At 25.3% G+C, this 26,337-nt stretch overlaps 2 protein-coding genes across 3 annotated transcripts in view; one reads left to right on the top strand and one right to left on the bottom strand.

Annotated features, from left to right (window-relative positions):
- The first annotated feature begins 10,150 nt into the window (after positions 1-10,150).
- Positions 10,151-22,251, top strand: LOC114127354 (inward rectifier potassium channel 2-like). Of its 2 annotated transcripts, XM_050199501.1 has the most exons (5): positions 10,151-10,402; positions 13,987-14,456; positions 17,737-18,181; positions 20,005-20,244; positions 21,654-22,251. In XM_050199501.1, exons 2-5 carry the CDS (start codon positions 14,143-14,145, stop codon positions 22,023-22,025), a joined length of 1,371 nt encoding a protein of 456 aa, XP_050055458.1. In that variant the 5' UTR covers positions 10,151-10,402; positions 13,987-14,142; the 3' UTR covers positions 22,026-22,251. The 2 variants fall into 2 exon arrangements, with proteins under 2 accessions (XP_050055458.1, XP_050055460.1); XM_050199503.1 differs by lacking the exons at positions 10,151-10,402; positions 13,987-14,456 and adding an exon at positions 17,077-17,233.
- Positions 22,252-23,683: 1,432 nt separating this feature from the next.
- The window catches only part of LOC114127343 (uncharacterized), a 29,750-nt gene continuing 27,096 nt past the window's right edge, over positions 23,684-26,337 (bottom strand). The window contains exons 4-7 of the mRNA XM_027991551.2: positions 26,186-26,323; positions 26,024-26,121; positions 25,528-25,693; positions 23,684-24,760 (exon numbers count right to left, since the gene is read on the bottom strand). Coding sequence (XP_027847352.2) covers positions 24,633-24,760; positions 25,528-25,693; positions 26,024-26,121; positions 26,186-26,323 — 530 coding nt within the window. The 3' untranslated portion in view covers positions 23,684-24,632. The remainder of the gene's footprint in view (positions 24,761-25,527; positions 25,694-26,023; positions 26,122-26,185; positions 26,324-26,337) is intronic.

Here is a 26,337-nt window from a genome sequence, read left to right as displayed (position 1 = left end):
AATATTTTTTTCTAAAGCACAGCCTCGTATTCCCTACAGGTACATACAACACTCACGGAAAACCTATTAAGATTTTATAAAGAAATGTAGATTATATTTTTTATACAGTGATCCATTAACGTTTAATTATCTCAAAATGTTATAACATTTTGACATTTTTTTACCTCTTATTATATCAACTTTTTTTTGTGAGTTAAATCGCAATCAACGTGTAATTTTTAAATAAAGACCTATCACCTGTGCATACAATTTCAAAAATTCATAGAACTATTTTTTCTTTGATATTTCATATTAGAATTTTTGTTTTTAAATAATCTGTTGCTGAAATATAGTTCTTCAGAGCTAAGTATTTTTAGAAAGACAAATCATTTTTCGTTTGTAAAGACCAGGAGTTAAATATTTTACACATTCGTTTCAGTTGAAAGATAAGATAAACAAAAAGTAATTTTAATTTTAATTTTAAAATAAAATAACTATTATAAGTCAAATTGTGCTTTTTATAATACCTACTGTAATTTTTAATTTTTAAAATTAATTAATTTTAAAATATGCTTTGACACTGGTATTACGATTAAATACTTGTTAACTATATATTTTGCAACATATTTTGATGAATATAATATTATATATATATATTTTTTTTTTGAAGTTGAGCAGTTAAAAATCAAAGAATAAATAATTAATATTATGTATCTACTTAACTAATGATTTAGTATGTTTTTGTCTTTGTAAAACCTGTTATCCTATATAATATAAAATTTTTATTTAAATATTGTGTACATATAAATAATTTAAATAATTTAATACATTGATTCCGGAGAACAAGTGACATTTTCACAGTTACACTATAAGAAACAATGCTCCGTTAAAGAATAATGATGTATCACTTATTTAAAAGCAAGCAGTTGTGGAGTATAATACTGCAGTATACATTTAAATTCTAAGATCATCTACATTTTTCAACAAATATCTCAACTCAAATTTAAATTTTCTACCTTGAACAAAATGTACATTAGTATAATGAAAATAATAATATTTTATTTTCATAATGCATTTTAATCGTGCACTAGCATGTTTGTTTTTGGCTTGTAACAAGCCATAGTATCAAATTCTGAAAATGGCGTAGCTAAATGAAAGATTTTCATTTCAAAATATTGATGTATGATTTGATGTTGTAGCATTAAGTGATGGTGCAAATTTTTCAGACATTAAGAATATTAAAAAAAAAATAAAAAAGTTATTTTTCATTTGTTTCTATACATATTATTGTGAATATCATCAAATATAGTCACACATATATTTAAAAAAAATTATATAAAGATAATCACTCATTACTTTATCATTTTGAACAAAATATTATAATTAAGATAATATATTCTAAAGTCAATCTGTATTAAAATACATAAGACATCGTAAGTAGTATTAAGATGAATTTATAAATAGATGAGTACTATAATATTATCTCTAAATAATCCTAACACCGGAAAAGTTAAAATGTTATAATAATATGACAATATCACACTCATCCTCAACCAATATTTATGTTTTGTATAATATAGTAAGCTTATAAGAGTCTAATAAATTATTCAGATTCAACAATTTGAATGATGAACCATGAGATAATAAGGGCAAGTTTAAACACATACAAAAAGCTTTATCTATAATCATGACATGATGATTACATTGTTTTGACTTAATAATATTTTAAAAATTATTGAGAGGTAAACAAAAATTTAAACTCAAAAGTTTTAAAAAAAAATGATAAGCTTATATAATATACAAATGCTAACATATTTTTATATTTAACATACAAACGCTGCTCGCGTGAAAAAATAATTACATTACTAATACTGATACAATGACATTAATAATGTTATTCGACTCCCAATTAGACATATATTACTACATAAGGCAGAGTTTCTTTATGAGTCAAGACAAACCTCCATAATGTGACTCCTGCGGCTTTCTTCTAATTTTTAACCACATCTTCATTGATTTTCAAAAATTCCAACATTGCCGCAATTATTTCCATTTGTCAGAACTAATCTAGTATCAAACTCACTAGACATTAAGTACGTAATTCTAATCCTTAAATAATTTGAATTATTTAAGTAAATTTAAAAAAAAATGTTATGATATTTTTGTACATATTTTATGTAGTATCATTATTGATAATATTGAAAATTGTACAATAGTTTTTTTTGAGATTAAAATCAAAATATCATACCTATAATAACATTCCATTGACCTACACTAAGTGTATTTGTTAAAAATATTAATACTGGACATCTGACTTAATGTATTTTAAGGTGGTGAAATGTTTAATTTGTTTTGACATGCGAACTACTATTTTAAGTTAGTGAGGGGTTTTTCAAGGTATCTGACAACAAACTTTCGCAGGTTTTCACTAAACCAACTTCGGAACTGTTATCGGAATTTCAGAAAGGCTAACTTGTACAAGACCTTAATACCACAGTATAATCCACTAATCCAAAACCAACATGATCCTGTGAAAATTAAATTGAAAAATATCCATCGATGACATTTATTTTTATTTTCATTGACCATTGACCATTGTATGGCTGGTCAAATTATATAATTGGAACGAGATCTAATTTATATTGTAATCTATGTGTAATATGTATATAAAATATAAATTTAACTAAAACAAAAGAAATTTAAGAGTTTCATTTGTTAAGTATTAAATTAAAATCTAAAAAGTTGTATTTTGTTATGTAAAATGAACGTTTTCATAGATTGAAAATGACTATAATTTGTATTGATTGAATCCTACTGTTCTTATTTAATAATTAAACATTTTATGTTATAAAGCAACTATTTATATACTAATAAATTAATTAAACTCCTTGGTAGAACGGACTAACATTTATAATATTATAAGTATCTACCGACTTATACGTACAGCGTACGTCGATCACTTCAATGCGTACACTTATAAAAATAAAACACACACAATTTAAAATAATATAAGGACATTATTAAATCAATATGTACGATGTACGATCACATAGAATAGTCACCTCTGAACTACCCTTTTTCATTTTCTCTTATTTTCTATATAATAGATCATAGATTAACTTAACTTCCTATATTAATATACATAATTACTAATACTTACTGAATAAGACTTATCATTAAATTCAGTTAGTTATTATATAATTGTTTACTTAATTTATTTTCATCCATATCATAATATATAATATAATACAAGACTACATTAACACCGGATAACAAAATATGCACAAATAACCATCCATTTAAGCGTATCATAAATTATTAAGAGCTAAAAAGCAAGTAAAACATAAGTAGGTAACTAAAATAAAATACTTCTTTTATGAAAAAATGATAAAAATTAAACAGATAATAAATTTAAGTAGAAATACAATATGCCTTTAAAAGATTATAAAAAAAATAGATTAAAAAAAAACTATAAAGTATGTTTATCAACTAATAGTCAAACAGATGAAAATAAAATATAAAACATTATCAATCAACATATTTGTTATATTTTTGTTCCTTTCCAGGTTGGCAATGTTTTTTAACTGAATGCATAGTATACCTGTATATTATCGTGTATTTATTACATAGTATTCAATTACTAATAGTTAATACTCTAAAAAATATCTACTGTGTACTTAGTCCAAATAAAATGACTACATAATTTCGTTTACAAATTATATTAGAACATTTTTTAAAAGCATAATAAATTTAAAAATTAATGTAATCTTAAGTAGTCAATAAAAATGTACTAAACTATATATTTTAATAACCTAACCTGTAAATACGCATTCAGATAATAATGTATTAATTTCTAAGTAACTTTGTCATCAAATATTTTATATATACAAGAAATAATATTTTTATCTGAGAGACAAATTTATTTATTTAAAATAACTACTCAATAGTTAATGAGGATAATGTGAATTTCAGATGTGTCTATAGTTCTATACATCACCAATTTTACAATATTCCTATTCGATTATAATATTAACTATATCATCCACGAAATTCTAGGTTTTAAAAATTATTTTATACTCAAATTCTAAATAATATTGTGTACATTTCACGTCTAATATACAAATTATTTATCTAACCGTGATAAAATAGGTCAAAGTGTGTCACCGCGTATTCTGTGCATAATTTAAAAATAAAAACACAAAAATGCTCTAACATAGAACGAGATATTTGTAATAATTAATATTCATTAAACTATAGCTATACATTATTACGTTCGGGTTTTAATACTTAATTACGTTTTTAAAGCAGATTGATACGATTAGTTGTTTTCTGACGGATGTGCATTAATAATACGAATATCCATTGAGTTATAATAATTAACATGCAAATTGCGTATGTTAAAAAATTCGTTTAATACTACGAAAATATATTTAATGATAACTGTTACCTCTAAATTTGATAGATTAACGCCAGGACTTGTGGGGCTATATTTCTGTCAACCAAAACTTTGTTTGTTACAAAGTGATGTTGTGGGTGACAAAGAAAATATTTATGTATAAATATTTTACATTTGTAAAACACACAGTTAGAAACTTATAAGTTACATTATTAATTCAACTTGTTTTATATATTTAAATCATATATTAATTTTATACGTTACCTTTTAGAACGTAGTTTTAGTAGTTTCTAAAGTTACTAAAATGTTTAACATATCATGTATATTATATTTTAAAAATAAACTTAATTTTCTGTCAAATAAGCATGTAACTTACGTAAATAAATACGTGAATACTAAAAATTAAATATATCCAAATATTCGCAAAAAACCGAATACGTATATTGTTATTTTAAAATAATAATAATAAATATATTATGAATTATTAATTATTATTTTTAATATCTTTTAAAATATATAATATATATAATAACTACTCTAAAATCAATGCTAATATAAAACTTTTCAAATTTAGTAAACTCTTAGAACTGTGAAAACATATATATATAGTTGTTATATTAAAGGAACATTTTAAAAATCACTGAGCAACATTATACATAATATAATGTTTATTGCTCTTTTTTACAAGATTTCTGGTCGGCTAAAGACAGTTTGTGTCATAAGAAATAAAAATGTTTGCAGTAACACAAAATGATGCACAATTGGAAAACTATAAAAATAATGAGTTTGGCGTAGGAGAAATAAAAATCAAATACAAATAATAAATGAAAGTTGAGAAATAATCAGTGACCTGTCTTGTCTGAATCGTAAAATGTCGAGTTACAATTGTTTCAAGTGCGTCAACGATTGTTACAATAATGATCGAATATCTAAATGTTTTATTGATCATCTATATAGATATATCATATACTTATCCTATGTTATGATGTAGATATGTAAATATTTCCAATTATAGATTGCCTAATAAGATTCTAAACTATAAAAAAATAGTAATAGCATAAACTCTATATTTAATACTTAATATTTGGTATGTTCAGAAATCAGAATAATTCATTAAAATATAACCTGGTGCGAGGCCTTAGGTAATGAGTATTTATAAGCCCTAGAAGTACAGTTTCATTGGATCATTCTAGTAACTCATTTATATAATATTATAAATAGATACAATTAAAATAAATCTTATGACACATAATATGTACTTGAGTATATATTTTTACACAAAAATTATAGTGATAGGTAGGTTTCACATGTTTTTAACAAAAATCTTAAAAATATAAGCAAGTGGATACTTTTCTATGGATATTAGGTATCTATAGTGAGAGTCACTTTAATAAACTTTTATTAACACTTTATATTTAAATTCAAATTAATTGAATTCAATAATATATCATAATTATATGTACGAAAAACGATTTTGAAAGAAAACGATCTGTCAGTATATTATTATATTATGTCACTAATTACATTTCAAGATATATTTTTTTGATATAACTATTTTAAAGTAATTTATTTTACTATTAGTATTATAGTAAATTGATTTATTTTTTTTCAAGAATAATTAGTATATTGTAATATAACCATATGTACATCGTATAACATAAAAAATATTAATTACGTTTGAGTCAATACCACCTCAACATAAAACAGTGTGAATAGATAATAGCTTAAACACGAAATATTATCTTAAAATTAATCTATATATTTTAAAAACGTATTGAGAAAGTAAAATTTAATTTGTTAGTTTTAAGTTCCCGTGAATAATATTTAACATCGTTATTCATGGTTTTATTTATTGTGTAATTTCAACCAAACTTGAACTTCAAATGTCTATAAAAAACAATTAAGTTTATAATCTATTTTTTTTAATTCTAGTACAAATTACTACTTATAAGGAATACCATATTGAACTTTTAAACTTGAAAAATAAAAGTAATAGATTATTTCAATTTTATACTATACAATACTTGTAGTTTATATTAACTTTAAATGTACATAAAAAAAAATTGTTCCTTGCATTTTAATATTTATATAAAGATATAAAACAACACGTGTGAGTATTTTTAATTAAGCTTTCAAGAATTTTAATCAAATGAAAAATATTTTTTAAACATTAACAAAAATAGAACTAAAAAAAATCAAAAATTTCTCAAACCAATAAATAGCTCGAAAACAGTCAAAATACTGTACGATGTACCAACTAGATATCTAATTTTCTATTAAAAATTATACCTAGAGTTTAAAACCAAAGCATTTTTACTGCCCCAAAAGGTGATAACAGATACAAAAAAAAAGCACATTGTAAAATCAATACACTCAAAATCTAAAATTACTTAGTTCCTAAATATGAGCATAAATTCATATTTAACAATATACTCGTAAAAAGGATAATTTTAGATATATAAATAATAACCCAAAATTAATCATTGTATAAAATAGGTAAATATTTTGATCAAATAGCTATAAGTTTTGATTTATATGGTATAATTTATGTAAAATTACATAAATTCCTTATTATACCGCGTTGCCATGAAATTGTTCATAAATGTGTTGGCGTTTCTGTTAAATAATATATAGTCCAAAGATCAAAGGAATATCATTGACAAATGTTTGTGAACATTTTACTCCGTAATATGGACCTTTTAAAATTAATTTCCATCATAAATGCACTGCACGTTTAAACTTCAACGAAGAAGTTTATTCTGAAACAGAAAGTATTAAGTAATAGCTTAAAAGTAAAATAATGTCATTCACAGAATATAAATAATTGTTCGCATTTACTCAAAAACATTATATTTTTAAAACACAATTAATAAATATAATAATATGTTCATAAATATATATAAAAAAATAAAATAAAAAACGTATACCAACGTTTAATCATTAAATTAAAAATGCTAATTTAAAATAGTAGTTTATTAACGACGATAGTATCAAATTATCAATTGTAGTTAGCTTTCAGTTTTTTGTCCATATTTAAATACCTATAATAATAAAAATGTCTCCTGGTACTCAATAAAACTAGAAATTGAAATATTGTCAAAAACCAATATACTGAATAATACGAAATCCAAATGACAAAAATATGAATTATAGTTTTCAATGTTAAATGTTTTTCATGATCTAAGAGTATACTAATGCATTGTTTACATTAAATATTTTAGTAAAATTAATACACAATTAACAATTTGATAAATTTTGTATTAAATATCAATCATTTTTTTTATTCAACCATAAATAATATGATAATATTTTCAATAAATTTTAATAAATACATAATTCAAAATTGTTTATACATTATGTGTTTGATATATGAATATTTGGTAATTGATTCAACATTTAACGCTTGTACAAAATACTAAATATACTCGTATTGTTTAAATTAGAGCAAAAATAATATGACTATCAATTTGGTAAAATAATAACACATGTGCTTTGAACAATTAGAACATCCTAACAACCAATACTTAAGTTCATATTTAGACAACAATTAATAGCCAGTATTAACGAATTATAAATATTAATGTCTGTTTTTGTTATCCAATTGAATTTTGAAAACTAAAACACTACAGCAATACAGAAATGTATTATTTCAGTACCAAACCATAGTTGTACACTTGTAAAAAATATTATATTATTTATACACCATACACGTCTTATTAATAATTATTATAGGTAGTTAATAGTTTTATACTATTCATTTTATTCACATATTATGATTTGAATGTTGTACGACATCTAGTGGTTTGTCGATATAGCTCTGCGTTAAATAAAAAATCCACTAGAGTTCAAAATATGTCTGTTAAGTTTGCTGTTTATACCTTCAGTTTCGTATTAATAATGAAGTTTTAATAAATATTTCGATATTTTTTAAATTAAGTGCTTCCGACTCGATGCAAAAATTAGTGAATACAATGAAAAATTAAGTTATGTTATATCAGTTGGTAGTATAAATTAAAGCACCTAACTACCTAATAAACGATTTATCTATATCGTATACATACTGTTAAAATGCAATTGATGACCTTAAGAAACCGAAAAAATTCGTAACCTACGACATCGTTGTGTTTGAAAACCTAAGGAGGTTTGACATTAGATTGAAAACATTTTTTCATTATTTTTCATGCTTACTCGGAACTTTTATCGCTCAAAATACTTTGATAATTCAACAATGTTTAAGAAGTGTACGTTTGCAAGAACACATAATATTCATAAATTACTATAAGGTTTTTTTAATATGTACAAATAACTCTGGTGGATCCGATCTAACGTATAAAAAGCAACATCAATAAGGCATTTAACGAGCGATACAATAACTACACGAATAGATTTCATATTAAAATAACTAAAATTTAATTTAATATGAAACAACGGACATGGAAGTACACTAGAGTGAGCCACAAATCGCACATGAATGAAGTTTGATGTGAACGTGATAGAACTTTATGAACATCAGGCCACTACCAGTCTGATTAATTAAAATAAAATATTAGCAGCATAACATCAAATTATATTATTACTAGTGTACCAAGGTTACCTAACCCAAGTATTATTAATTAAATTAAAGTTTTAAATTGTTAATATTTTGGAACAACAACGTGACACTTCCTCAAGATTTATATTAATTAATAACGTTATTAACGTTATATTAATTATTGTATTAATTTATGAATTTTGATACTTAAGAGTAAAGAGTTTCTTGAATTATATTATTATTTATTATTTTTTTTTCTTTTTACAAGAATAAAATGAAAAACTGTTAAAAAAAAACAGTTAAAATTGTTTTAAAACAAAATCAGAATAATCAGATGCAGACTTTTTTTTATCCATATATAAAATAGTATGTATTCTTAATAGAAAATTAGTTAATTTTACTATTATTCTAGAACAAACTTCATTATATAGCTCAAACTTAATTTTACTTGAATGCAATAATATTTTGGTTTTATTTTCAATGTAAAACAATATACCTACCAAAAAATAGTTCAAATTAGTGTATGTTCCTAAATACCTATTGATACACAGTTAATTTAAATATTATTTTTCAATTAAAATATTGTCTATGGTTATATTATTCATAATAAATTACCATAACCAATCCATTTTTTAGTATTTTCTCGCATTCTACAGGGAAATAAAGTAATATAGCTGAATACAGATTTGTATAATTTAGTATAATAACACAAAATGTTGTTAACAAAAGTCATAGATATATTGGACAAATAAAGTTAAAAACATAAGTTTACTTTAGATAAAACGGTATAAATAGTCATTGTTCTCAATGGACACTTCATACATTTGTTTAAACAAAATATGTTCCATTTTCTAATGTTAAAAGTGATGAGTAAATAGTTTTTTATTGTAATTCCTTATATGGGTTTACATACATTTTCAGACTACCAACAGTGGTCCAATTTTATGCCAATTTCATATTATAAAACAAATAAAACAATATTAAATTCTCAGAATTATGTGTTCGATAAAAAAATATTAATAATATCGTTCTATGTTGGAACGAATCGCCACAAATAAAATGTATCGATAAACGGACTAACACAATTATTGATACAAATTTTATTTAAACGCCAACGTATAATAAATACAATCTTAGGTCGTGATAACATATGATTACCATAACGCGTCGACGTCGTTATGATATTATGACAGTGTGATTATTCAGATATTCAAATACAAGGTCCCAACGTGCAATAAGCCTAACTAGTTTCAGTCATACAGATTCACTCATCGTCGCCACGCGCGTCCACTACGAACACCGTGCGTACCTATTACCTATCGGTCGACTAACTGTTACTGTTATTGTAGGTGAATATAAAATATTCGTAAAAGAAAAAAAAAATTAACCGCGTTCGAATGATAATAACAATAAATAGTCCAAGTACACGAGTAAAAGAATTTGTGTTTTAAGTTTTGAACGTCTTTCCGTATAAAATCAATCGCGCGAATTGAAATGTAAGTACCTACCTGCCTGATATTATGAATTTTTTATCATATAAACAATTTCAAATGATTTTGAGTAGAGTGTAGGTATAGTCTAAGAAATTTTAATTGTAGTGCATATGGTATTTTATTGCTGGATTTATTTAAAACCATAAACATTTAATATTATGTTGACTATACAAGTTCACATATTATGTAAAAACTAAAAATATAGTATACTGCAATTAAATATTCAAATACATTAAATTTATTCTTTTCAATAATATATCTAAATTTACGAATTTCGTTTGACGCCATAACACTCGTAGTTAATTAAATTTTTTATGAGTATAGTTATAATATGTAGTGAAATATAATATATTAAACTTACATGAAACATATTTTATCAGTACGTTTTCTACACATATAATGCTGCTTTGAATGTCATTACTTTCGATATTAGCCCTCTAAAATTACAATTTGAAATTTTAAAGTAGGTAAAGTAAAGACGAACCATATAGAACAACTGCAGACGCATGTCAAACAAACTAACATGCCTTACTAATGTCATGTTCGTAGTTTCTGTTTACTATTGGTTAAAAATGAAGTATCTAATTGTTTGACCTACTAAAAATTGGCACCTACATTCTTAGGTGTAATTTTGGTTTTTGGAATATAAATTTAATGGATTTTAGTTATGATATTGATCAATTTTAGGCTATTATTGTAAAATTTGAAAATAATAATAAAAGCTATAGCCTATAGGTAATTATTGTTATTTTTTCTGGTATATTATAATATAAATGATAATAATTATACGTAGACAGTTTTAAATTTACATAATAATAAATATATGTATATATACGTTAAATTGTATACATTATGACGAAATTACAAAATTCAAAGTCTATAACATACTTGTTCGTTATATTTATTATATAAATCATTAATGTGTCACATAATATATTTTTATTTCGTCGGTAAATTACTTCAAGATCAACTATCTTTTAGATAATATTATATTAACTATTAAGTATGCGTAGGTGCCTCTACTTTATTTTGTTGTAATAAAAGTGGCATACACACAAAATGGATTAAACACAATGTAAGAGTGTCTGTTTATGCTATAATATTATCTTCCACATTGTGTTATAGAATAAATATTAGTTATATGTATAAACTAATAAACACTAAATAAACATTTCTAAAAAATTAAGAATTTTTTATTTGATTTAAAACTATTGTGAAATTTGTATTAACTTTATGCTTTCATCGCTTTTAAAACGAAACCAAAATGTTCCTACTACAATGTTTTTTTTTAATATTCAGAAACAAAAGTTATTGTTACAACTCATCAACAAATATATCTACGTTAAAGATATATAATTTCGTTTAAACAGGTTAGTTTAATTTAAATTCTAGCAAAAACCACCAGCTTAACAATTTAATTTAGTTTTTCAAATACATTATTACCTAATTAATTTTAATAATTCGATGTTTTTTCAATTGCATACTTTAAATTTCATATATTCCTTTAAAATCACTTAACATTATTCCACTAATAGGTAAGTAGGTATAACTATAGTAGGTATTCGATATACATTTTACATTTCATCAAATGTTATATGACGCTAAATAAATTAATAAATAGACAAAACATTTTTATCTCACATAGGTACTTGTTAAGGTTTGGTAAGTTCTACCATTGTTATAAATACTAATATTTATAATCAATTGTTCTACTTAAAACAACAATTAAATAATTATATACACCTATGAATATTTCTTAACAACAAAATATTCTACAATTTAAATTCTTCCACAATTCTACAGTTATATTTTCAAATAGTTAAAATTTAATGAATTTTTTTGCTCATATCAATTATTCAAATAAATAAGTAATATTATTTTTGACCATTTAGAATTTTTACAAATATTTATATTGCATTCAAATTTACACAATTAAATGAGACGGTTATTATACACATAATATAACTGTGTCGTTCCAGTCTTTGAACTGTTCAATGGAGTATTGAATTCAAAAAATGTTACATATTATCATTTTAAATGTAAATTAAGCCTTCACTATAGTTTTTATGAAAAGTTAATTTTGGAAAGTTGAAAAATAAAATGAACAATAATAAATATCTAAATACCTATGTAACAGCAATACAATGGCATGAAACATTGGAGGCAATATACCGTTTTTACTAGTACAGGAAACCGTAATTATAATTACAGACCGGTATTCAACGATTAATTGCCGGTCCCAACGATCGAGGCCATTTAGGTGGCACGTACCAAAGAATTATATTGTATTTATGTTATTATTATTCGTAACTGTTAACTTAAATAATATAATGATAAACTGCATAATGCAATTTTATGTACTGTGCTTATTCATTAGATTAATAATGTCATTTAATTGTTTATAAATCATTCTTTTTTACAGTGAAAATAAATCTGACATTGGACGTCATGTTATTTGTTAAGCGGGTCGAAAATTTTAGATTTTAATAACAACACGATATTATAATAGTATTTAATAGTGTAATTGAATTGTACAATTTCTACGAATTATGTAGGTTAATATATCCGAATAATGATTCTGCAAAAATAAATGAATAATAAATATGTAGTAAGCCCGTGTGGGTATAATAATTTATACAAGGTCGGTACTCGTCGGAACGAGTAAACGTTAAATAAATCGTCTTTTATCAAGTCGGAAACGAACGGTGTTGTTAGACGATAGACCATTAATATGGTAGAAGTAAGTGCGTTTAGAAATTTATAAATATAATCGATACGATTAATATTAGTACACATCTACAGCCATCTAAGTAGTAATTTACACACCGTTTCGGCAGTGTTGCTCAAACCAACTCTATCCATAATTTAATTTAAAATTAATTAAATAATGAAATATATGTTTTTTGAATTGTTTAATACCTATCTATACTTAATATGATTAATTGAATAAAATAATAATTAAATTATATTCCAGAATAGATAGTTTATAAAAATGAGGTAAACCAATTAAATGATTAAATCATTTTATTTTCACAATTCATTTAACCAACTATTTTTTTCGTAAATTATAGTTTTTGACTTCATATAAATAATTTTACTATTATTGATGAAGGTATTATAATATTATAATATAATAATAATATATAATCATATAATATAATATAGTATTATAATATATTATCTCAATCTTAGAAAAATGACCAAATTAATAAATATACACCTATTAAAATTATATTCATTTTGTGTTCATTTTAAGTAAGAGATGTAATCTCAATAAAATTTAATCATCAGTTAGATGTTAAGCGCAGTTAAGAGTAGAGATATGTGACCATCATTTTCAGGGTTCGAGTAGAAAAAGTTAACGTTCTCATACCTCGCAAGTCAAATCGTACATCGTACTGTATAGACATCGCTGAACTACACATTATGCTCGTTGCCCGTTAATGAGAGTGTCTCGCTTAAATAATTGTATAATATACTTATATAATGCGTTTTTTTCACCAAACATATTGTTGAACGATTTGCGTTGTGTGCAAAATTCAAATTTTACTGATGTCCTTTAATCACGGACGTTTTTCGTTTCTCAGATGAAATTCCCCGGGATCTACGACGAACGCTGAATCATTAACGCCGCTGTGAGCCGCCTCGTGATAATGACCATTATCTACTGCAAAACTTTTATGTCGACGCGTCTCGTGCGGTTTTCGCAAACCTAAATAGTAGTACATCGGACACACCGATCTATGGCCGAACGTAACATGGACTTGGGCCGCACGTCTCCGTCGCCGGCGAAACTTCCGCCTTCCTCTACGACACCGCCCGTACAGTCGGTCAACAACAGAGTCAAACGTCCGAACGCGTTGCTCTTGTCCGGATACAAAGACAACGACGACGACGACCGTAGAGATCACAGAGCCGATCAAAGGGATGCGCTGTTGCTGTCTCCGTTGTCCGACGAGACACTTCTGTGTGCCGACCCCGACGGAGCGGCCGACAATGTCGAACACCCCGTACAGGCCAACGGCCAACCGGTCGTAATTCAAGTAGCTAAACACAAGTACGAGAACACAATGATTATTGTTATCGTTAAACATTTAGTCCGTAACCCAATTACTTTTTTAACTCTGAATTCTAAGCTAATTTAACACATCGTAAAAATAAGGACACACAATATCGATTACGGTAATATTATATTTATGGAAATGCTGCCGAAAAAAAATACCACACGTTGCGGTGAATCGCATCTAGAACACAGATAAAGCTTTCGCTTTTATATTTAATAACTGGTCCAATACTTAAAACAACATAAACGTGTTATGCATGCGAAACATATCATTAAAGTAAAAATATTCAGAGTATGAACGAACTATAACTAATAAACCGACCTAAACTCAATTTTGCATCAAACACAATATTATAATATTCCATTTACAAGTATAAGGAGTTAAAATAATAAAAGTCAAATACCAACATTGCAATTTTTGTACAAAATAAAAATATAATATCAATATTGTAATACGAGTTAATCAAATAAATTAAAATGTTGATACTAGGTTTTTATTTCCTTATAATTGTAATTATAAATGCTTATCCAGTATCTAACATTCACCGATGTTTCGGATTGATAATTATCACGAGAATTTCAATTTAAAATGATCTCGATCATTTTCAATTATAAAATTACGAATCTTGAAGTTCTATAATTATTTTAAATACGATAAAATCAGCTATGTCATTTTATAAGTAGTTGTATGTTTGTAGGAACTTATAAGCTTATATTCATAGCTATTATAAGTATTATACATCAATTATTATTATTATTTTGTTATGAGATTAGTTTATTTATTTATTACTATTCTATGACGCTAATAATGATATAATTATAAATTAGTCAAATAAGTTATCTGTAGTAAATATGTAGACTGCAAAGTTAATAGTTATACTAAATCTATTAAACATTATTTTAGAGTAGGTATAATCTTTCAATAACAAATTGTATACAAATTACAAACATTACAAATACATAATTATGATAAATATTTAAATATTTAATAATGACAAAATGAGTAGTTTTCAATTTTAATTGTCGATGAATCAAAAACAATTTCGACAATAATTAAAATAGGTACACATTTATTTTTTTTAAATAGGAACCTATCTATTGCTTTTTAATCAAACATTATTCAGCTCACAAGCTTTTTATCTCTAGTATTTAACTTGTTAAGTAGGAACTAACATAAACAAAATAATATTATAATATACAAACTTGTTTTATAAGTCATGTTTTGTAAAATAAAAAGTTTTAATTAATTCTGTGAAATAATGGTTTTAAAAACTAATATTAAATTTAAATTCTTTACTAACTTACCTATTGGCTTGTTTTTATATACCTAAAAAGAAGCTATTTTTCTATAACTAATTGGGTTTTTTAATATGTTTTTTTAAAAAATGTCAATAGATTCTTTTTTTCATATCAGTGTCTAATTTTTTGTAAATATAATAATTATACTGATTATAGATATACTTTAACATGGTTATAAAAATTTAATTTGTATTATCTAGTACACTATTTGTCATCGCGAAAATCACAAGAGAAAAATAATACAATAATCATCCTTAAACACGTTATAGCTATAATTCCAATAATTAAAATGTGGCAATCATAAAAAATTTTATTAGCACATGCGTAAAGCAATTAGGCAAAAATTAAAAAAAAATATGTATAAAAGATGAAATCATAACAAAGTATGAACTCAGATTCCGAGCAAACAAATCACTATTACACCGTTCAGTTGCTTATCTTTGTTTTAACCGGTTAAACAAACCAGATCGATTCTAACGGTACATTAATATTTTATCTGCATAACTAATACCATTATTATGTTATAAGTGTAAATCATAAAACCTAATTTAACGCTCTATAAATCTTTTGGTTTCGCAATATTTTGTATTTTAAGTTCACTTAAAGTTAAGTGTACAGCTGTAATACGATATGGATTTTAATCCATGACAAACTAAGTGTAAAATGTTATTTTTAATTGATTGAATTTTTTTTATGAATTTTTTATACTTAGGAGCATTTGCTACGAAACTGATAAATGTATTTAAGTTATAATTAACAACATTTAGATTGTATACGAGTGCAATGCAAGATATCGATTTTAAACTAAACACCATAATACAGAATCGATTATTATATCTTCTATTTAACTATGCGCCTATACGTCATATTTTCATAGTATACTAGTCGGATGTAGGAAAGATTTGATGAAAATATTATCCACTGTAATACATTTTTTTTTTACTTCTTTTTCTATTACAAATATATGCACACAATTGATAATAGTTATTTTTTATATTTTTTATTATATTATACCTAATAGGTATATACCTACTGCATTATATTTTCCCGGAGTAATTTAACAATAATTATATTGTTATTTTTTTTTATTATTTCAAACACTTATTACATATACGATTTCAAGCAAACATATCTATAGGTTGTATTCAGTTAATATAATTATTAAACAGTGATGTTTAAAATTATTAATATATGTGTGATATTTTAATATAGGCTATCTGTGTTATTAATTGTAATAATTAATTTATTAACCAATGACATCGTAGCAATTTAATATTTCATACTATTTAATTACGACCACAGACGTCAATCTATCTTATTAAATTAAAAGCATTGTTAGTTTTCACATGGACACATATGGTGAATAGTGTGTTGTATTCACAATACTCTTGATGAAATAAGTAGCACGTGCGAATTATGTGTGATATTATTTTCGGACAAAGCAACTGTTTTAACTGTGATGATCACGATGAGTATGATCGATATTCCATAATATAGATAATGCAGTGCAACTTCCATTACAACGAAACCACATAAGTAAAAAAATATATACACCATGAAAAAATTCGTTAAATTAATTTGTTTCTAAATTGATTTTGTTCTCTTTCGTTACACATAAAATGTCGTTAAATGGAAGTTTCGCTGAATCATAAACAGTGATATTAAACTTATGGATGCAGCCTTGTATAAAAATCTGTAAGGCAACGCCACTAATACTGTTGTCAATCGTTATTGCACTTTCTTTCAATCTTGTTTTAATGACAGTTTCATTATGATTTTATATGATTGAAAACTATTGTCTCTCTCTGTGTTATATTTACCTAAGATCGTATACATTAAATGAAGATAAATAAGATAATAAGATAACTATTACAGTATTAATAAGTTTAATATCAATAAGTATAATGATAACATATTTTATCCGCCGGTTGAATTGTAATTATTTAAAATCATTCGAATCCTGACATTTTTTTAGTACGAGAAAGTCACATTTGACGTCACCGTCGATCTACCGAAAGGCAAAAAGAAGAGCGCTGTACAAGAATGGCGAGTGTAACATCGTCCTGGCAAACGTGTCGAAACTTCGGCGACGCTACTTGCAGGATCTGTTCACCACGCTGGTGGACGCGCGATGGCGATGGACTCTGTGCGTGTTTGTCATGAGTTTTCTGCTCAGTTGGCTAGCTTTTGGCATCATCTGGTACTTGATCGCCTTCACTCACGGTGATCTGTCGCCCGAAAACATTGACAATCCGTTATGGTCACCATGTGTGATCAACATGAAAACGTTCATGGCCAGCTTCTTATTCAGTGTGGAGACGCAGCACACCACAGGGTTTGGTTACCGAATGGTCACAGAAGAATGTCACGAAGCCATAGTGTTTTTCTGTTTCCAGAGCATCGCCGGTTTAATGATCCAAGTACGTTGTGCTAAATAATTTAAACATAGTATTAAAATAAGTGCCTAGGTACATGATGTTATATTGTTATTTATGTCGAGTAGTTTTGAATTTTGAATAAAAAAAAAAATTCGAATTCATGTTAACTTTATATTCAGCTCAAAATATCAATTTTTTTTTAATAAAATTAACCAAACTCTAAAATGATTTAAATTTATGGATTCAAAACTTAAATATTCTGTTTCAAAACATTATTTTTTTCAAGGGAGTAATACTTTTAACTTCGAACTGTTATACTTCTTACGAAATTAATGATTTTCATCAAACGTAAAAATTGAAGAAATTGCTCCACGTTATACGTAGAAATTTAGATTTGATAAATCAGGGATATTCTACATATTATAAAACATTTCAGTTGTGAGTTTATTTTTTTCTTTTATTTAGAACTATTTTGTTCTGAATGCATGTTTCTCGAAAAACAAAATTCAGTTAAATAAGAGAAGATGTTACGTGATAATATAATCAATATGGTAATATGATGGCATTATTATATGATGTATAGTTTTTATTTCGTAATTTACAATAATTAATATTACATCGTATTATTATTATATGGTTGACATAATAAGTAGGAGATAACATTTTTTGTTATCAATAAATTATACTTATTTTACTGTTTAAATATAGAACTTTTTGGTTTTAATACTATAATTAAGAACCAAAAAGTTCTATTTAGACCAAAATTAAATAGATAATATATTTGTACACATTTTGATTGACTTCAAACATTCAAAGATCATATAGTACAATCTCAAGTAATTATTTAATTGTTTTAACTACCGGTTAAGTCGCACATAATATAGTGTTTGTGCGCCTTACTCTTACATATTGCTTTTAAAATAACTTTTTAGTTTTAATCGTTTGACTTAATAGCGTTATTTGGTTAAATTTATAAAATGTTTTTACATTACCCTCCCCCCCCCAAAAAAAAAAAAAATTTATTTATCATAAGCATCTCCTTTAAATGCAATAAATGCATGTACCTACGCATGTAACATGGAAACAAACAATTACAAAATATTCAATAATACACAATAATATCAGTAAATAAACGTAGTTTTTAAAAAAAAGGTTAAGGGGGATACGATTCCCAAATCACCCCCCCCCTCTCTAATTACGCCACTGACTCAACTCACTTAGTAAACTTGTAAATATCTACCAAAATATTGTATCATGAAATATTTATTGATTTTTTGGTTTAAAATAATAGATAAATTTAAATTAAGTTGTATACCACCTAAACAAAAAAGTATCAATTCATATTTAATTTTAACTACGTGTGATTATAACATATTATACATTATACATGTGTATATAATTTAAACATTATTTCAACTTAATATGATATTTCTGAAATTAAATAAAAAAAAATTTAAGTCACTACAATTGATCATTAAACTAAAGTTAATATATTAAATTCACTAGACAATTAACTAATAGTTAAATATTATACTCTTAAATTTTAAATAAAATTAACTTTTTAGCTAATTAATGCCTACCATTAATTATACTATGATACAAAAATATAGCACAATCGCCATTTAATTTGAAATTGCTTTCTAAGATGATTAACCCTTTAATAAATAATTAATATAGTATAATAATTATTTGGATTTATTTATTTATGTAATTAAAATATTAAATAGTGAAATAATGAGAAAAGAAGGTTTATCACAAGTCTTTAAGCATACTTAGAAATATTTTGCGTGTCTATCATTGATCATATTATTATACTATTCCGCTGACGAAAAAACGAAAAAACTATTTTAATGGCATACTTTTAGGCATTCATGGTGGGCATCGTATTTACGAAGATGTCACGACCAAAACAACGCAGCCAAACGATCATGTTCAGCAAGAATGCGGTGATATGCCGAAGGGATGGGCAACTGTGTTTCATGTTCCGTATTGGTGACATGAGGGAAAAGTCGCATCTCATCGGAACAAAGATCCAGACAAGACTAATACGGTCTCGAGTGACACCGGAAGGAGAGACATTATCACCGCACGTGACGTCCTTAAAAGTGAGCAATTATTAAAAATAAACCATCTACAAATAAATCGTCATGAATAAAGTCTTATATATTGAACTGTGTTGTTTTGAACATGGGCCTTTGAGCGTGAATATATCCGCACAACTTTATTTCGCTTTTAGTATAATAGTGGAATTCGTCAAAGGTTTTTAAAAAATATTATCTTATACATTGAAGAGTTCACGTTGCTGAGAAACAAGTAACAACTAATAATTACTAAACTAATTTGATAGTATTTGTTGCAGTAGACTTTTCTCGTTAAATATTCCCTTTATACCTTCTACTATAAAAGTTCGTCATGTCAATTAATTTTGTTAAAATTAATTCAGGCAATTTTTAATAATTTCCAAACCTACATTGTATAGGTATAATATATTACATCTAAAACTTGTTTTATACATAATATTAGGCATTATTTTTATTTATTTTTATATTATTACTATTGTTATGGTTATCATTATTATATAATAATATTATACATAATATTTTATCACTTGCAGGTGAAAAGTTTAAAACATCAATAATTATAAAAACAATACGCAGACTTCCTTTTTTCTGACATTTAGATGGAAAATTCTTAATTTTGTTATCTTTTAATAACACTATTTAACGATTAGTCATAAGTCGCAAAAAAATAATAATATTAATTTAATTATTCACTAATTATAACATATAATATTTTATTATATTATATTAAATGTTTAGTAATAAAATAGCAATAATACATATTACTTATGAGTTATCATTATGATTACATTTAATTATATTCGTCATTTTTTAATTTTTCCATATTTCTCAAGTATATCGTATAGTATAGGTATATCTATAACAACTAATATAAAAAAAAGCCCTTTTTTAGAACTAATTACCATTTTAAAATATACTTTATAGTTACTAGAAAATTCGTGTAAGCGGTACACATTAAAATTCATATTTTACGAAAAATTAGTTTTATCTGATTGAAGTTTTGGTCCCTACATATAAAAAAAAGGATTTATCAACAGTTACAGTATTTTTTCAATTTTAAATGTATCAGAAGTTCTTATTTAAACAAAAAAATCCTACGTCTATACATATAATATATTATTATCAATTAGTTACGAGTAATTGCAGACCACAGAATAAAATATATGTAGTTAAAACACAAACATAATATTTAGTATAAATACAGGAAATAGAAAGTCTGAATTGTTAAAAAAATATTTTGATGTCATGGAAATATTTATCAATACTTTTTAACATTAAAAATTAAAATTTGTTATAGTTGGCTTACACAAATACAATGATGGGGGAGGGCTAGGCAACTTATCGATGTTGCGCTTAACGCACCATCGATAGACTGCAATTTTCGACAATGTTTATAATTTTCATTTATCATTAACGAAATATTTCATTTACAGATGAATATAGACGACCACGACGAATGCGTATTTTTAATGTGGCCGACCATAGCCGTACATGTGATCGATCAGGATAGTCCGCTATACGGTCTGAGCGCGGCGGATCTGTTGAACGAAAAATTCGAAGTGATCGTGATCCTGGAGGGCACCACAGAGTCGACGGGGCAGACTACGCAGGCACGGACATCGTACTTAGCGTCAGAAGTGCTATGGGGTCACAGGTTTCGCCCGTTGGTCAAATATTGCAAAACGAAAATGATGTACGAAGTAGACTATTCGCAGTTCCACGACGTGTGCAATGTTGATACGCCACTGTGCAGTGCCAAAGATCTAGAAACGTACTTAATGATTAACGAACCGAAAATCAAATGATTTATTATGTATTAATATGATAAAAAAATACATATTTTTTGAATTCCCACAAATGTATATTTTTATGATTGTAAAATCTTTACTTTATTAATTCGATTTAAATTATGGTTTAAATATTATTTGCACGATTTTTTTATACATATATTTTAACAAATGTCTGTAAATACAATTCTCATAATTTATAAATCATGACTTTTATGCAATAATACATCTTTATAAGCAAAAATCGTGTTTTAATTATTTAACTAAACACTTCAAAGAAAACATTTAAGCTCTTAAAGATGATTATACGTATAACTACATAATAATATTTGTATATAAAATATTATATTGAGACATTGTGTTAAGTTTATACTACTAATTAAATCTTAAATTTAAAACCCTTGAAAACTTGATAATAATGTATATATTACGGTCAAAGAATATAATTTGGACGTTATATAAAATTGCCTATGTATATTGAGCAATATAAATAATATAATTTTTAATCGTTAAGTATAGTCAAAAACCATTATTATTTGTACATAAAATAATCTTCATATAAAAAAAACATTAAAATTATATTACGTATAATATTAAAAATTAAACTAAATGCTTTTTCAAACTGTATTTAATAAAATAATTTAATACAAATTAAATAATAACATTTTGAAAAGAAATAATTATTTTTGACATAAGAAATCATTTAACTTTTTAACTTCAAAGTGTAATAGTATCAATTAATCATTTGAAAAAATTTTAAAGATTACACTTTTTGCGAGGTTTAAAGTAAGTCCCTTTGCATCTGTCTCCCTCATAACTTTAACCCCTACGCCTACATATATAATATATATTGTGCAGTAAACTATCATATACCATAGTTTACATATAGTTATATTATTATTTTATTACAATAATAAAATTATTTAAAATGTATCTATAAAAAAAATATAGTTATATTGTCTATAAGAAATAACAAAAAAAGTTGTTATCAATTAATTATTACAGAAATACTGAGTACAAATTATTCTTAAATTATACCACATCATTGTAAACATTTTTTTCGGTTATTATATCGGAAAACTAAAGCATAACTCGAACATCTAAAATGTAAGAAAGATTAATCTAATATTTAATAAAGGATAACGAAATATGATATAATATTATTTTAAATATCGAAACAAAAAAAAAAAAAAAAATGAAAATTGTTTTACAATTTCCTACTTTGAAACGCAATCTTATTATTATTATTATTATAAAATATAAACATATCTAGATATGTAAACAAGATACTTTTATCTTTTTCTATACTTTTTATGTCTGATTAAGTTTTTGCATTCAACTTTATTAATAAGTTATTAATAATATCCATTTATCTTGTACCTACAACTTCAAAATAATCAATTATCACTAGGTAATCATTTACACAGTATTATATATAAGTATATATTCCTTCAATTAATAATAATTATTAAAATTAAACTAACCACTTATTTTAGATAAGAGTGACAGTCATTCCTTATTCTGGTGTCCTTTATCAATGTTATAAATATCAAAATATGTCTTCGTATATCAATAGTTTTGTACATAAACTATGTTATGACTATATATTTGACTTTAATCTCTTTTTGATACACTCAAACTCTCGTGGTAAATATAATAAATAATAACCAAATGTATTTATGGTGATCTGAAGAATAATTTATTTAAAATAAATGAAAATGTACAACTCACCAATATTTCTTAAAATATTAGAATAAATATCAAATTATAATACTCATGACATGGAAAATAATTTTGTTTACAATTATAATTATTGAAAAATATTATTAATTACATTTGAATAAATTGCCGGATTCCGACAAATTTAATGTAGTATATCTGTGTATGGCAAACTCACAATGTTTAAAAACACAAATAAACAATTTTTTTAAATAGTAATAATAAACTGGAGATCCATAAAATTGCTCTAACTTGGATGAATCAACCCGTTTATGTAAATGTTAATTTTCTAAAATTGGCCTAAAAATTGTATTTTAATACCATTCAGATTATTAGTATTACAAACTAAACATTTAAAATTATTTTAATAGACCTAAAAATGCATAGGTACATAATAGACTTCAATAAATATACAACGATGATGCATAAATAAAAATTGTACAAAATAAAGTAATACATGTAAAATAAAAAAAATTCTTAGTACTAAGTTCAAACAGATATAACATAATATTAGTTAAAAATATATGTATACTATAATTTTTATTTATTATTATTATTATTATGTATTTATTTATTTATTTATTTATTTTTTTTTTTTTTTTTGAGCAACTTAGGTGGAATATTCTGTCAAGTACAATAATATATGAGCTTATAAAAACGTATTTATAAATTAGTTATGAGTTATTGTGTTAGGATCACACAAATGTTGAGTATTTATAAAAAATCTCATTGCAATGTACGATCATAAAACAATGTAGTATTTATAATGTCCAGCCAATTCTACACAGGAAGTATGTATAATATATTATAACTATACGTCTTCGGTTTTTTAGCGAATGTATATAATATATTGGCTGGACAACAAAATGAACATTTTAAACTGACTGGTCCAGTTTACAACACTGCCTAGTAATTGTAGTGACCGGCGTATTGTGGTTGTTGTTGCTGTTGTTGTCCGTGGTAGTAGGGTCCCGATGGATACGTATTTGGATTTGGGTATCCAGCGTAAGCATATTGTTGTTTTTGTGGATAAACTGTAAATAAAAAATAATTAATAACTATTAGTTTTTAGTTCGTACAACACGGTACAATATGATTATCAATAATTGTGTCGTAAAAAAATAAATTAATAATTTTACGTTCACGATTGCTATATTAACTAAAAAATACTATTATAGAGGTCGGTCAAGTTTCGTGACGCAACATTTTTGAAAAAGTTCGGCTTAATTTTGTCCCAAGGTTAATGTGTACACGATTCATTTAATTTCGTTATTATTTCCATGCTACACTATTTTTCTATTAAATACCAACTTTGAATTATGAACTAAGTCCTATAAGTTTTCTATTAGTTCAACAGTATCCTTGATATTTAAAATAATAATTGTATAAATTGTTATTGTTATATTTCCTTCGAATATGTGTCGCTGAACATTTATTCTATAGTATAAGATACGAGATATTCGCCAAATTTAGTTCTGTTCATTCAATTAATACAATATTTGATAAAATTATAATATATATTATGATCAAGATATTTTGCACCCCAAGTATTTATCAATACATGATCATATGAAAATGTATACGGCAATAGAACATTGCCATATTAAATTATTTTTATGTCAATATATTGTAATTTCATTCTGATGCAAAGCATAAAACAGTGGTGTCAACTATACTGTCTCCATCCACGTTAACAAAAAACATTTTACGATTTAATGTCCTTCTGAGAATAAATGCCCAACAGCAATAAATTAGCTCCGTCACTGGCACTTGTTAAATATATATATAATATTATACTAACCAGGCATTAAGTATTGCATGTTGAGAGCCTCTTCTCTTTCGCGTTCGCCTCGTAGACAGATTGCAGCGCCAGAAAATAATATAGCAGACACCAAAGAAAATGCAACGCCAGTCCACGCCATGAAGAACGACCAATCATAAGATATACGAGTGTTGTCCTTAAGTATCTGCACAAACACAATAACAACAATCAATTAAGTATTAAAGTATATAATGGTAAAGATAATATGTTATCAAAATTTAAGTAAAAATATAAATTATTCGTTCATACTATGACTAATTCGTTAGTACCTATTAATAATTATTTTAGAAACACATAAGTATACAATAATATACAAGATGATTTACTAAATATTCTCAACTAAAATTTTTCTTTAATATTGATATAACAGTTCAAATAATTGAAATTTAAATTATAAAACCATTATGTAAGGAAAAACGGGGGTAAACGTGATTGGATAATTACTCTATGTAATACAGTTATCTAGGTTACTTACACTATTCCACTGTTGGTAAAACTCTTCTCCTACTACACGTTCCTTTTCGTAGTATTCCACTCCGTGCCAGAATCCCATAGCGCCAGCACTCAGTAGACCTGAAAATGAAACCATAAGTAATTTCCACAAAATTTTTATAATTTTATTTTCAATATAACTCACATGCCAACAGTACTAAAATTGCAGTGGCCGTGATATTTCCGGGCGATCTTCTCCAGCAACCCGCGACTCCGGTCCAAAAAGCGATGAACATTACGAAAAAGCTTACTACGAACAAGGCAATTGTTGATCTGCCCATATCTATAAAAGAATAA

This window comes from Aphis gossypii, chromosome 2, assembly GCF_020184175.1.
Source record: "Aphis gossypii isolate Hap1 chromosome 2, ASM2018417v2, whole genome shotgun sequence".
NCBI classification, from domain to species: Eukaryota; Metazoa; Arthropoda; class Insecta; order Hemiptera; family Aphididae; genus Aphis; species Aphis gossypii.
This window is presented reverse-complemented; position numbering and strand designations above follow the sequence as displayed.

Excerpts from the sequence above, each read along its gene's own strand:
- LOC114127354 (XM_050199501.1), top strand. The coding sequence starts at position 14,143 with ATGGCCGAACGTAACATGGACTTGGGCCGCACGTCTCCGTCGCCGGCG. Across the intron at positions 18,182-20,004 it reads TCGCCGGTTTAATGATCCAA|GCATTCATGGTGGGCATCGT; the intron begins GTACGTTGTGCT and ends GCATACTTTTAG. Across the intron at positions 20,245-21,653 it reads CGCACGTGACGTCCTTAAAA|ATGAATATAGACGACCACGA; the intron begins GTGAGCAATTAT and ends TTTCATTTACAG.